Below are 14820 nucleotides of genomic sequence, written 5' to 3'. Positions count from 1 at the left end.
CACACCCTTACGTACCTGAGCTGCAATGTTTACTAGAATAAGGAAGATGATGACAGGCCAGCCAGCACCGGCTGTGAAGTAATTCTCATAGGTCTTAAAACTAACTTTTCCTTCCAAATGGTCCTCTAGAGGTAGTGTAACCTGTATATTCTCAGTCTGGGAGGTAAAAATGGCAGTTAGAGATGAAATTTTAAATAAAGAACCCCCAAATTTCAAAAGTTCAACACTGCCCTTCACTGCAAAGCTGTGGAGAAAATGACACATCTCATGCACTGGCAGGAGAGCAGGATGGTCCATCTCCTCTGGAGAAGGATGTGAGAATATCTAGTGAAACCATGTGTGCATTTACCTTTGGACCCAGCCATTCTACTCCTAGGAATCTATTACAAATAAGGAAACATCATTTGCATGAGGTCATTCACATTTGGGTAGCTTTGCTTAAAGTAGATCAAGACTCTAAGCACAAGTGCAGCCTACATGATTCAAGTATAAATGCAAAAGCTTCTTCCAAAATAACACACAGAATGATATGGAGCTAGTGTATCCCTCCAGATGACTGTGTCACTCAATGACAGGAACATACAACATACTTAGGGCTCAAAATACTAGCCAAATACAGTAAACTGAGTTCACAGAGTGAGTTGGACAAATATGAGTTTGGATAGCAAGGGACAAGCATATGATCCAAATCTATTTGGTTCCTAAATTTCAGAGAGTAATTCCCAAGTGTGGAATGTGAGGGACTAATCTGAACAGTTGTCAGAATCATCCAGGCTCCTGGGTCTGGATAGTGAAGCTTTGGACATCAAGGAATACCTGTGGATGTTTTTAAGGGAGATCTAGTCCATTTCTGTACTTCTGTCTGGAGGACTCAGAATGGATTATACAGTCTCATGGACCAAGGATGTCCAGGGCTCTTTGCTGGCCACTGGGATACAAGGTGGATAAAATGTAGGTCTCAGTGTTGAAGAGTAAGAAAGGAAGATGGGAACTAATTACAAAGTCTCTGCTGTGAGTCAGGTCCTTTACACACACTGCCTCTGGCCTAATCACAAACCATCTGACACCGAGGCAAAATAATATAGCCAGTCAGCTGCAGTGCCAGAATATTCCAACATATAGGAAAAGTAGCTGATTTAATGTGGTCACAGCAGGACTCAGTCTAAGAGGGTCTTCACACTAAGCCTCTGGATGCATAAAGGAAACTGGGGGCTACCAGCATGACTAGGATGTAAATAAGGTAAACTGAAGAGTTCTCGGTCAATGTGAGTCACATTCACCCAGAAATTCACAGCAGTGCACCCACTCCTGATCTCCATAAGATTCTCTATCCTACATCCTAAGGGCTTGCTCCCTTCATGCTCTTCTAACTCTACCAATTCCATGCAACAAGGCTTTGGGAATGTTATTGTCTACTTTGGGACAAATGAAGACGTGAGCAGAGCAGACTGAAGGTCCCTGAGACCACCAAGAGCAGACAGACCCGGGCACACTGCAGGGTGAGAAACTCACATCTTGGTCCCCTAGAGCCGCATCTTTCAACAAAGGTCTGGGAGATGTTTGAGATGGAACTGAAGACTCGGAGATCAGAGTGGGAGTTTTTAGAACTGGAGATGGTTCCAACTGCTCATTCCCCTTCTCAAAAAGGGAAAAAATATCTACCTTGGATTTCAGGAACTCAGTGTAAGTCCCTCTTTTCACCATTTTGCCCTAAAATAAAAAAGTTTGAGAGGAATTAATTTACATTCAATAATATTAAACCAACCTAATATTAATCAGGAAAAGTTATCTGGTCTTAAATTATAATTTTGGGGGAAAAATGATCCCTGGGTCTAGAATTCTTGTTGAGAAATCTAGTACATTCAACTCAACACAGAACTGAGCATTCTATTCCCTGCCAAACCCTGTGTTAGGTGCTGGAGGATGTGAAAGAAATGTGGGCTCATGTGTTAAAAATGGAGGACATTGGCATAACTGCTGTGGGCACTCAGGGAAGTGAGAAGTACAGAAGTTGGTGGGAGGATCAGCACAGTCTTTTAGACAACGTGCAAACTGACAGAAGCCTCATGTGAGAAGTAGGATTGTTAAAAAGCAGTCAACTGGGGAGAATATTCTGGGAAAGAAAGCTAAACTTGACAGAGAGGTGGGCACAAGCACACCTGCATATAGGTAAGAGTCACTCATCAAATATTTGCTGCCAACTGTCATAGTATCATGTGTCCCAGGTGGGACAAGACATATAGGGAACCAGCCCTGGAGAGAGAGATGCATCTCCCTGGTCTCTACAATTGCCCCCATAAACTCAGGAAGTTCCCAATGGAATTCAATATTCCACCTGCAAAAGTAATTAAGCAAGGAGGCCATGAGGCCAGAGTGGCTCTAAAGCCTTGGCAGTCTGTGCCCACAAACCAACACCTAAGCCAGGATCAGTGCCCTCAGATTCAAGAAAAAACTTAGGAACTACCAGCCACAAGCAGCCAACCAGGATTCCCCAATCAGGCAGCTGCTTAAGCCTCAACCAATCTAATCATTTTTCCAGTGACTGAGTGACTGAACTGAACTGAATCTAATCATGCTCTTTGAACATGTGTGACACATCCTTGTACAGTTTCCCTTCCTTACAAAGTCATATAAAATAATGTGCAGATGTTTCACTATTTTCTCACCCCATGAAACTAGATGTGGCTGATTCACTCCGTGACAAATAAAACATTAGGGGGAAAAAAAAACTCAAGATGCAAAACTAACCAAATGAGAGCAGCCCTGGTTACAGCAGGTCAGGTGGAGGGAGATGACCCCACTCACTGTAGCCCCTGAGGTGAGCAACTGGGAGGAAACCAATGAAGCCTTTGGGTACCATGTGATACTGCAGAGCTAGAAAATTATGCAGGATATACTGTGTCTTGTTACACTTGGGAGGCAAGTGTAACACACCTCTTTAATGAAATCACCACTCACCACGTCATATCTATAATACGCACAATGAGATGACAGTACAAAGACAGCAGTTTCACTCCGCAGCCAAGTGCTGACAATTTGGAGGGGACAAGGGGGTAGCCATCCCCCCTCTGCTGCGAGAGAGGGACCAGACAGTGATGATGGACTCCAACCCATCCAGGGGTGCTCACCAGTGGACAAATGGTTACTTTGTTAGTACTAAAACTGGAGGCAGTGTCCTCAAAGGAAGCAATAAGAGGACCCTAAAACATCTAGGGACTGGCAAGATAGGTTATTCTCCTGCCACTGATCCTGTGCTCATAACCCTGTCAACACGGGTTTACACACTAGAGTCGCCCTCTCTGCACGTGAAACCAACTGTTCTCAAGCTTGAGAAACCTTAGCCCTTCCCCCACCCCATTCCTAGAGGAGTGGAGAGGAGCCCATACAGGGAACTGTTTCTAGAGAGGCAGGGGTTAATAATAATATAGAGAGGCAGGAGTTTTAATGATCTTTCTTAGAGAAGACATTCATTTCTTAAGTTGGGGATTTGATCCAGGACTTTGGAACAGTCAGGGGTTAACGACAGAGGTCCTGAGGCCCAGAGGCAAACAAGCAAAGGATCGAAGCAAGCAATCACTAAGTCTGAACACTTTGTATTAGTCTCCACCCCACCCTCAACCATGCTAGGAGTTGTGGGTTGAATGGTGCTGCCCTCCTCAAAAAGATAGGCTCAAACATGACACCCATACACACAACCTTATTTGGAAACAAGGTCTTTGCAGATGTACTCAAGGTGAGATCACGCTGGAGCAGGGTGACCCTACATCCAATAAGACCAAAGAAACCCAGACAGACACAGGGACTACAGCCATGTGACATCAGAGGCAGAGGGCACAGCATTGCAGCTGGAAGCCAAGGAACACAAGGAAGGCTGGTGAACACCAGAGGCTGGAAGGAAGGATTCTCCCCTGGAGTCTCAAGGGAGAGCACGGTCCTGCCAGCACCTGGATTTGGGACCCGTAGCCTCCAGAACAGGGAGACGATAAACTCCTGATATTTTAAGTCACCCAGTTTTCAGTGCTTTGTTACAGCAGCTCTAGAAACTGATACCCTAGCCTGAGCCCACACTTCTGTCTCCTCAGCTTTACTAAGACTTGTAACTGCTTCTGCTGTCCCCTCTCCAGTGACCATCAGAGGACTCTCTTAACTCCCACATCAGACCACATCCCTCCTCTGCTCTGGACCATCCAAGGCTTCCATCCCACTTCTGGTCCCTGCCCACAGCTCGGAGACCAGCTCCCTCCCATCCCCCTGCTCACTCTCCTCAGACACGCTGGTCTTCCTGCTGTTCCTCCAACCTGACAGGTCAGCTCCTTCCTGAGGACCCCTTGTCTCAGACCCCCTTGCCCAGGTGACTAGGTGACCCCCACCTTCATGTCACTCAGACCCCATGAGGCACCAGCTCCTCAGGGAGGCAGCCAGGATGTCAGCCCACCTCTCTCTGTCACATCCTCCCCATAAGAACTGGAGCCCCATGAGGACAGGGCCTTGTCCTCCTGCTGCACAGGCTCCCACATGTATCAGGCACATAGAGACCTGGGCAGGGAGACCAGCAACTGGAGACACCAGCAGAGAGGGCATCTCTGACCCGGGTGCTCAGTTACCCAACCTCACTTCTGGTGTTAATGGAAGATGCTCTTTAGGCAAACTATATATAACAATCACCTGGATACAATCAGGTCTTAGTGTCCCTAATTTCTAAATAATACACTTTGACTTAAATCTAATTTCTAAAAAGTACACTTTGACTAAATAAAATAGCATCATTATCCTTTTAAAATTTCATTAGAACAGTGACGATGTAATAACCCTGTGGTTGTACTTTCATACACTTTAAGGTTTATGTGACTTAGAGTATCACAGTGACATTTCTCCAGGTCTTTGGAGTCATCCTCCAAGGCGTGAACATCAGCTCTGAGAAGAAGGGGGTGAAAAACTGAGGGAGAAGAGGGCGCTTACCATGAATCCAAGCATAGTGACCTGCTGAGAGGTCTGGCTTTCAACACATCTGAGCGCTAGCAATTCCACAGACTTCTATAAACTACTTACATCTTCCAGTATCAGAATCTGACTTGCATCTTTTAGGTACTGCAGCTGATGAGTCACTAAGATTGTGATCTTCTCCTTCAAGGCCTGACGAATACACCTACAAATGTAAGAGGTACAGTATGCAAAAGCACATTAACGGGAGTGCTTCAAACTGAAAAATTATATGTTGAAAACAATGAGACAAAGATCACACAGCAGTCAAAGATCTGTAGTTTAAATACCAAATCAATAAAAATTAAACATAAATCAATTCATCTGACTAGGCTCTTAAATTTATCAGCAAGAAATTTGAATCTAGCACTGCTAAAATATTCTAAAAAGCAGTCCAGTGAAGAAGGCACCAACAGCTAAGCTTTTTTTCCCTAAAACTCAGGTTAACAATTATTTGCATGCTTCATAAAGGGAAATAACTGAGTAATACTGAGATTCCAAAACTTGACTGAACTAAAATACTATTTTATCACTATTCAGGAATGGGAGGACAAGTATCTATGTCATATAAAAATGTGTACATTCTTAAACAGCTTTCTAGATGATTATTTATAATGAATGATGCACATGTTAGCAACAAAAAATTAATAGATTCCTGGTAACCTTTGCCATAGAGCATTTGCTAGACACTTGTTCCCAAAGAATATTAGACAGAAAATGAAGGCCAATTTGGCCTCCATCAGTCTCTACAACATGCCCAGTTCCAACCAGGAAGAAAGTCTTCTTTCACTAGGACCAAACCCATTCCAAATGTAAGAATAGAAAACAGAATCCAAACAGCCCAAATCACAGTGGAAATCACCCAGTGGCTCAGAACACCCACCTGTTCTCTACAGACAAGACTCCCCCTCACTATTCAACCTTAAATCTTATTCACAGTTAAAAAAATAAAAAACAAAAAAAACGGTTCCTCCATTTTAAATGCAGACCCCTAGGGACTCAGCCCCAGGCTCAACCACAGGGTCCACAACCCCTCCAGGGAAGCAAGTAGCTGGGTCCGGGGCCCCAGTGACCCCAGGCAGGATTCCAGGCAGGTTCTCTGGGAGCCCGTGGCCCTCGCAGAGCAAATCTCAGGAACCTGGGCCAGAGCTCAGCTTGTGAGTGATTCAGATGGAGAGTCTGGAGGCAGCAGACTGCAGCTCAGTCCTTCTCACAAGCCTGATGACATTAGAAAAGAGACTAAACCTCAGTTTCTTCTTCTCAAACAGCATCAATGACAACTTCATCCACACGTTCTGAGAAGTCAACCACCAATATGCTCAGTAAGCATCAGTCCCCTTCTCTGCTCCTCTCTAACCACAAGTAGCACTGTGCTTTGGACTCAGGACAGAAAAGTCCTAAGGGGACACCCTGGACACTGGGTCTGTGATCAGAAGCAAGACTCCAGGATATAGACACATACACCATCACTTCATTAAGTCCAAAAGCAGTACCTTTTGACCTGTGTTAGCTCAGTGTTCATACCTAAGTTTCTTGACTGTCACCTTTTCAGACTTAGTACCAAAGCATTTAAATGGCATTCTTCTCCTTAGTTCATAAATACCTGCCAATAGTCCCTGAAGGCGGGTGTTAACCAAATGCAATGTGCTGTTATGTCCAAGATGGACCAACCCAAAAGTTTTAAAATATTTTCTTCCTCACTTTCCATCACAGATGAGGTAATATAAATAAATACAATGAAGTGATAAGTTGATGGCTTTGAATTTTTCCTAAATAATGCTTTTGTTTAATCACTAGAAAAATACACTATTTTCCAAGTTTTTAAAGGAAAGATTTCTAGGTCATGTCATACAAATGATTGAATCAGCAATCATTAGTTGTTTATCTGTTACTCCTATATAAAGGATGTGTTAATCCTATAATCCTACATATAATCCTATATAAGGGCTGTGTTAAGAGGGGACACATCCCATGTTGAAGGGGATACAAATAAGACAGACAGAATCCCCACCTCCATTCATTCAATCAGCAGAGGTTTGTTGAGGAGCCAGGCACTGTCCTAAGTGCAGAGGATACACCCACACGTCAAGATGGAAATCAGTACTCTGCACTGTGCACAGGGGGATCCTCTGAGTGAGTGTAGAAAATGCACTATTGCACTATGACTTGTGCTCTGAAGGAAAAGCAAGGGGTCCTAGATGAGGAGACACGGGAGCCCTGAGACTATCTGGGGAAATATCCTGGAAGAAGACATAGCAGGTGCAGAGGTCCTGGGACAGAACAAGCTGGGCTAAATCACATTCCTGCACTCACAGCTTAGGAGGGGTAGTTCAGTTGAGTTGCTCAGTTGTGTCCGAATCTTTGGACCCCATGGACTGCAGCACACCAGGCTTCCCTTTCCTCACCAACTCCGGGAGCTTGCTCAAACTCATGTCCATCGAGTCAGTGATGCCATCCAACCATCTCATCCTCTGTTGTCCCCTTCTCCTCCCACCTTCAATCTTTCCCTCATTGGAAAAGACCCTGATGCTGGGAAAGACTGAAGGAGAGGTGGCTGCTGCTGCTGCTGCTAAGTCGCTTCAGTCGTGTCCGACCCTGTGCGACCCCATAGACGGCAGCCTACCAGGCTCCCCCATCCCTGGGATTCTCCAGGCAAGAACATTGGAGTGGCTTGCCATTTCCTTCTCCAATGCATGAAAGTGAAAAGTGAAACTGAAGTCGCTCAGCCGTGTCCGACTCTTAGCGACCTCATGGACTGCAGCCCACCAGGCTCCTCCGTCCATGGGATTTTCCAGGCAAGAGTACTGGAGTGGGGTGCCATTGGGGTGGGGAGACTCATAAATTGTCAAGTGAACCCACTGAGGGCTAGGGGAAGACAGAGGGCACGGGCGCCCCCTAGAGGAGCAGGAGGGAATGGCAGGGCCCATCCTACACCTTTCTTCTGTGTCCTGGGGCACTGCTTGCTCCCTAGCTCTGGGACAGAGAGACCAGTATGTACAGACAGACGGGGGTGAGAAAGGAGCCCCACAGAGCCAGTACAGCTGGACACCGAGTGGGTGTGGGGACGAGCTGGAAAGGCTGATGGGGGCAGAAGAAGTCTGTTCTGTCTGAGGACCTGGAGCTACTTCCCGAACATGAAGGGGTAGGGGCAGGGGGTGTCCATGAAGGACTGAAGCAGGTGGGTGAGCTATGTAGACAGGAGGGTGAGCTGTGTAGACAGCAGCATAGGAGTCTGATCAGGACACACCTGAAGAGCTGATGACCCAGGAGGTGGGGGTCTGGGACGTGGGGCTGAACCAGAATGGGATCCACAGCATGATGAGACTGCATCAGCTCATCCAAGGCCTCTCATCTTCTGTAGGTGACAGAACCCACTTAGTGCTCACAGAATAAAGTTGTAAAACTCACAAACCTCAATGACCTTGGATATAGATTCATGACTGTAGGAAACTGTTAATGGCAGCAGCAGTGTGATTCATCCACTTTTAATACAAAGCCTTCCCCATGACTAAGCTTGCACGTGACCACCATCTCTCACAGCATATTGTTCCATCCAATTCTCTAACTTGAGAACACCCTCCAGTTGCTGCTGAGTGATTTCCTAATTTGCTTTCATGCTCTATGCTTTAAGTCACTCTAGAGGTTGTGGTTCTGATCAGCAAACAACAATCTTAAGCTTGCTTCTCTCAAGTATCCAAAGTGGTACACCCAAAATATTGGAGTGGATTTTATAAATGTTTCCTGTGTTTGAAAAAGAACTCAGGAGAACTTCTGTGATCAGTACACTATACTTGGTACTAAAATGCCTGTTATCCCCTCCCTGTGATGTGGATGCAATGACTAGAAGATCCTGTTCCTGCTCTGATGCGGAACTTGTGCAGATGCTCACAAGATGGATGACAGATATTTGTGAGATCAGGGTGGGGCGCTGGGAACAAGAAGGCTGCTATACTCAGAATGCCAGGAGGGTGGGGTGGGGAATCCCTGTCACAGTACTAGCTCCTGTCACTGAACTCATGACAAGACACAGGCACTTCTCTAAGGGAAAACTCATCAAGTCATGATCAGGAGAAGGTGGGAAAGGGGAGTCAGATCAGGGAGCTGAGGGCCATGCCATGTGTCAGCTGCCCTGCTCACTCATGTTCTGAAAGATTCAGTGATACTATGCAGTTTTCTTTTAATTGTGGTAAAATACACCTAATGTGAAATTTACCATTTCTGTCATCTTAAGCATAGAGCTCAGTGGTATTAAGTATATTCACATTGTTGTGCAGCCATCACCACCATCCATCTCCACAAATCTCTCATCACCCCAACACTAAAGACGTCCTACATTCGGGCAGATCCCACCAAAGACTGATGACCACTGCTTAGTGGATGTGGAATTCCAGCTCCTCATATCCAGAGCTCAGAGTTCCTCACACATCTCCCTCTCAAACACTGGTCTCTGCTGAAGTCTCTACTTTGCTATTCTGGACTTTCTGTAAATCAATCGTGTCCCCTCAGATTCACCTGCTGACACCTTAGTTATTAGTACCTTAGAATTTGTTGACAAGGACCTTAAAGAAGTAATGATCACCCTTAGTTATACTGGACCTAATCTAATTTGACTGGTGTGCTTAGATGAAGAGAAGACTAAGATGTAAGGACAGAAACACAGGCATGTAAATCAATGAAGTTAGAACACACCCTCCCACCATGTACAAAATAAACTAAAAATGACTTAAAATCTTAATCATAAGACACGACACCATAAAACTCCTAGTAGAGATTATAGGCAAAAAAAATCCACAAGTAAACACAAAGGACCCCAAATTGCCAAAGCAGGCTTGAGGGAAAAAGGAACAAAGCTGATATAGAGCCCTCTCAGATTTCCGACTGTACTACAAAACTACAGTAATCAAAACAGCGCTGTACTGGCACCAAAAAGGACATGTAGATCAAGGTAACAGAACAGAAAGCCCAGAGAGAAACCCACACACCTATGGTTAATTAATCTATAACAAAGGATACCAGAATATACAGTGGAGAAAAGATAGTCTCTTCAACAAGTGGCTCTAGAAAAACTGGACAGCAACATGTAAAAGAATAGAGATTAGAACATTTCCTCACACCATATACAAAAATAAACTCTAAATTGTTTAAAGAACTAAATGTAAGCATGAAACCATAGGATTCCTAGAAGAGAATATATACAGAACACCTTCCAACATAAATCATAGCAATATTTTTTGGATACATCTCCTAAAGCAAAATAACTAAAAGCAAAAATAAACAAATGGACTAACTAAATTTTAAAGCTTTCTCACAGCAAAGCAAAGCATTAATAAAATGAAAAGATAGCCTACTGAATGGTAGAAAATATTTGCAAATGATAAGACCAATAAGGTGTCAATATCCAAACTTTGCATACAGCTCATACAACTCAATATCTTAAAAATAATCCAATCAAAAAATGAACAGAAGACCTGAATGGACATTTTTCCATAGAAGACATATAGGTAGCTAACATGCCCATGAAAAGATGCTCTGCTGCTGCTGCTGCTGCTAAGTCACTTCGGTCATGTCTGACTCTGTGTGACCCCATAGACAGCAGCCTACCAGGCTCCTCGTACCTGGGATTCTCCAGGCAAGAACACTGGAGTGGGTTGCCATTGCCTTCTCCAGAAAAGATGCTCAATATCACTAATTATTAGAGAAATGCAAATCAAAACTGCAGTGAGATATCACATCTTTCAGAATGGCTATCATCAAAAAGTCTACAAATAGCAACTGCCGACAAGGTTTTGGCGAAGGGAGAAACTTGTACATTGTTGGTGGGAATGCAACTTAATGCAACCACTATGGAAAATAGTGTGGAGGTTTCTTAAAAAACTAAAAATAGAACTATCATATAATCCGGCCATTCCTCCTGGGAATATATTCAGGAAAAATGAAAACACTAATTTGAAAAGATACATGCAGCCCAATGTTTATAGCAGCATTGTTTACAATAGCCAAGATATGGAAGCCATTTGTGTCTATCTTTCTGTTATTGACCCCTAATATAATTTTTTATGATCAAATAACATAATCTGAATGATTTAAAAAAACAAAACAAAACATTCTCTGACATAAATTATACCAATGTTTTCTTAGGTCAGTCTCCTAAGGCAATAGAAATATAAACAAAAATATACAAATGGGGGCTTCCCTGGTGGCTTGGTGGTAAAGAATTCACCTGCCATTGCAGGAGACACAGGTTCCCTCCCTGGTCCAGGAAGATCCCACATGCACAAAGCACCTCAGCCCATGCAGCACAACTGCTGAGCCTGTGCTCTGGAGCCCAGGAACCACAACTACTATTCCTACATACCACAGAGCCCGCGCTCTGCAATGAGAGAAGCCACCACGAGAAGCCCATGCATCACAGCTAGAGAGTAGCCCCTGTTCATCCCAACTAGAGAAAAACACCCACAGCAACAAAGACCCAGGACAGTCATAAATAAATAATTTTAAAATAAAAAAATAAGAAATGAATATATGGGACCTAATGAAACTTACAAGCTTTTGCATAGCAAAGGAAACCATAAATAAAATAAAGAGAAAACCTACAGAATGGAAGAAAATACTACAAAGAATGTGACCAACAAGGGCTTAATTTCCAAAATATACAAACAGCTCATACAACTCAACAACAATAACACAAATAATCCAATCAAAAAATGGGCAGAAGAACTAAATAGACATTTCTCCAAAGGGCACGAACAGATGGCCGACAGACACATGAAAAGAAGCACACCATTGTGAATTATTAGAGATATGCAAATCAAAACTACAATGATGTATCTGCTCACACCAGTTGAAACGGCCATCATTAAAATAACAATGGCTGAGAGGGTGTGGAGTAAAGAAAACCCTCCTGTACTGCTGAGATATAAATTGCTGCAGGCACTATGGAAAACAGTATGGAGGTTCCTCAGAAAACTGAAAATAGAATTACCTTATAATCTAGTAATTCCACTCCTTGACATATATCTGGATGAAATTATAAATCACAGGTACCCCTATATTCATAGCAACACTATTCACAATAGCCAAAACACGGAAACAACCTAAATACGCATTCACAAATAAACGGATGTGGTATATATAAACAATGCAATAGTACTCAGCCAAAAAACAAAGAAAAAAATAATGCCATTTGCAAAAACATGGATAGACCTGGAGAATATCATACTAAATAAAGTAACTCAGAAAGAGAAAGACAAATATCACGTATCGCTTATATGTGGAATCCAAAATATGGCAAAAAATGAACCTATCTATGAAATAGAAACAGACTCACAAAAATTGTTAACAGACTTGGGGTTGCATGGGTGGATGGGGTGTGGGAGAGGGATGGACTGAGAATTTAGGGTTAGCAGACACACATTATTATGTATAGAATGAATAAACAACAAGGTCCTATAGTATAACACAACAAACTATATTCAATATTGTGAGAGAAACCATAATGGAAAAGAATATTAAAAAGAATGTATGTATGTACGTATATGGGCTTCCCAGGTGGCTCAGTGGGTAAAGAAGCTGCCTGCAATGCAGGAGATGCAGGTTCAATCCCTGTGTCGGGAAGACACCCTGGAGAAGAGCATGGCAACCCACTCCAGTATTCTTGCCTGGAGAATCCTATGGACAGAGGAGCCTGGCGGGCTGTAGTCTATAGGGTGGCAAAGAGTTGGATACAACTGAAGCAACTGAGCACACACACACATGTATGTATATAACTGAGTAACTCTGCCATACAAAAAATTAAGACAATATTGTAAATCAATTATATTTCAATTAAAACTTCAAAAAAATAAAAAAGGACAGAGACACAGGAGTGCACGTGGACAGAGGGAAGACCATGTGAGGACATCGTGGGGTGGATGCCACCAGTAGGCAAGGAGAGCGGTCTCAGCAGAAATCAAACCTGCCCACACCCTTAACTTTCAGCCCTGAGAACTGTGAGAAAATTAATTTCTATTCTTTATGTACCCCCAACTATGACAACTTGTATAGACTGAATGTTTTTGTCCTCAAAATACACACATTGAAACCTAATCCCCGCCTTCAAGGTACTGGAATATAGCTATTGGGAGGTGATCAGGTCATGAGGATGGAGCCTGCATTAAAGGGATTAGTGGGTGTCCTTATAAAAGGGACCCACACGGCTCCCTCATCCCTGCCACGACATGAGGACACAGGAATTGGACCCTCACCAGACACCAAATCATTTGGCACCCTGATCTTAGACTTTCCCAGCCTCTAGAAACGAGAGAGATAAACTTCTTATAATGTGCCTTCAACACATGATGGAGGAAAAGCACTGGCAGCCAATTACTGGGTTACCAAGTCCTACTCTCTGATTTAAAAATGTTACATCAGCCTTCTTATCCCTGGGGTGTGGATCCATCAACTGCAAGTTGCAGGGGGAAATCTGCCATCTATCCCTCACTCCCTAAAGCACAGACCCCACTGTCCTCCACACACTGGAAGCACCTTCTGTATGTTCCTCTCCTGACCTCATCATGAGGCAAAATTTCTCTAGAATGGATCTTCTGTGGAGGGAAGGGAGGGGGAGGAGGGACACCAAGGCTGAGTAAGCTGAGTTTCCTGAAGCACAAAGGCTTTCCTGAGCTCTCTTCCCTGATCTCTCTCTACAGGTACCTGGAAGGCAGAGATCATAGAAAATAGAAACAAACTTACTGTTCAAACAAGTGTCTGCTGACTCCTGCATCCACTGCACTGAGCGGATCGTCCAGGAGGTAAATGTCTGCATCCTGATACATGGCTCTAGAAAACATAGAGATATGTCAGGAGAGGATACTTCACACTGCCTGCGTCTCATCTCTGAATCATGGCGGCATCCACCAACTCCATGTTCATTTCCAAGAGCCTAGAGAAAGGAGCAAGACCCTGCTTCACACAGGCCCACCCAGTGAGTGGGGTCTGTCTGCTCACGTCCACTAGGAGCCACAGAGGAGGAGGGACAGGATGGCAACTGAAACCCCATTTACCTGCCGAGGCTGACCCGGGCTTTCTGTCCTGAACTCAGTGGGGTTCCTCCATCTCCTATCACAGTTAGATCTTCCTTCAAATTTTGCAAATCCTGTATGGAGATGAAAAATGGAAAAGAGAAAAAGATTTAAAATGTGTTCTCCTCCTGCCATTTAACCTTTTAGTATCTGTTTTTCATACAATTGTTTAATCAACAGCAATGGGCTTATTTCACAGTGACTATAACCATAACCTGGAAAATTAAAAAACAAAAACAAAAAACCTCTCAGGGCTTTTCGCTGGTTTTTATTCTGCATTTTTTCAAAGCATTTATGCATTTGACCATTTTAACAAATATTTACTGAGGACTGATAATACTCCAGGCATTCTTCTGGGCACAATGAATTCAGCCATGAGGAAACAAAGCCCCTAGAGCTTCTCTCCATGGTGGAGATGGACAATATGGAAAATTAACCTCAGTGAAAGTACTGAGGACAAGAAGGAAAAGGAAGCTGCTCAGGGGGATGGAGACTAAAGCGGGGAAATGAGTCCACACTGGACGGGGAGGGCTCTGCTCAGAGGGTGTGTGAGCAGATCTGGCAGGCAGGGGCAGCTCAGGCAGACCTGGAGAGGCTGCTCCTCACAGAGGGAGGGGCGAGTACAGGGGCCACGGGGAGATGCCCAAGGGGTTCAGGACAAGCAAGGAGGTCATGAAAGTGGGAGCAGAGTAGGAATGAGGGGAGTGAGGGCAGAGATGGAGCAGGAGGAGCCTGGGGTCACTCCCAGTAACAGGGGGAGGGGAAGAAGGGAGAACTGACA

General features: G+C 44.0%; 1 protein-coding gene across 1 annotated transcript in view; it reads right to left on the bottom strand.

Moving 5' to 3' along the window:
• LOC129624656 (ATP-binding cassette sub-family C member 4-like) overlaps positions 1–14820 on the bottom strand; it is a 161707-nt gene that overhangs the window by 94613 nt on the left and 52274 nt on the right. The window contains 5 exon segments of the mRNA XM_055542816.1: positions 16–156; positions 1513–1710; positions 5050–5146; positions 13711–13797; positions 14022–14113. Of these exon segments, the coding sequence (XP_055398791.1) occupies positions 16–156; positions 1513–1710; positions 5050–5146; positions 13711–13797; positions 14022–14113 (615 nt within the window).

Source organism: Bubalus kerabau, chromosome 12, assembly GCF_029407905.1.
Source record: "Bubalus kerabau isolate K-KA32 ecotype Philippines breed swamp buffalo chromosome 12, PCC_UOA_SB_1v2, whole genome shotgun sequence".
Taxonomy (NCBI): Eukaryota; Metazoa; Chordata; class Mammalia; order Artiodactyla; family Bovidae; genus Bubalus; species Bubalus kerabau.
Note: the sequence above shows the minus strand (reverse complement) of the source record. Positions and strands in the feature narration are given on the sequence as shown.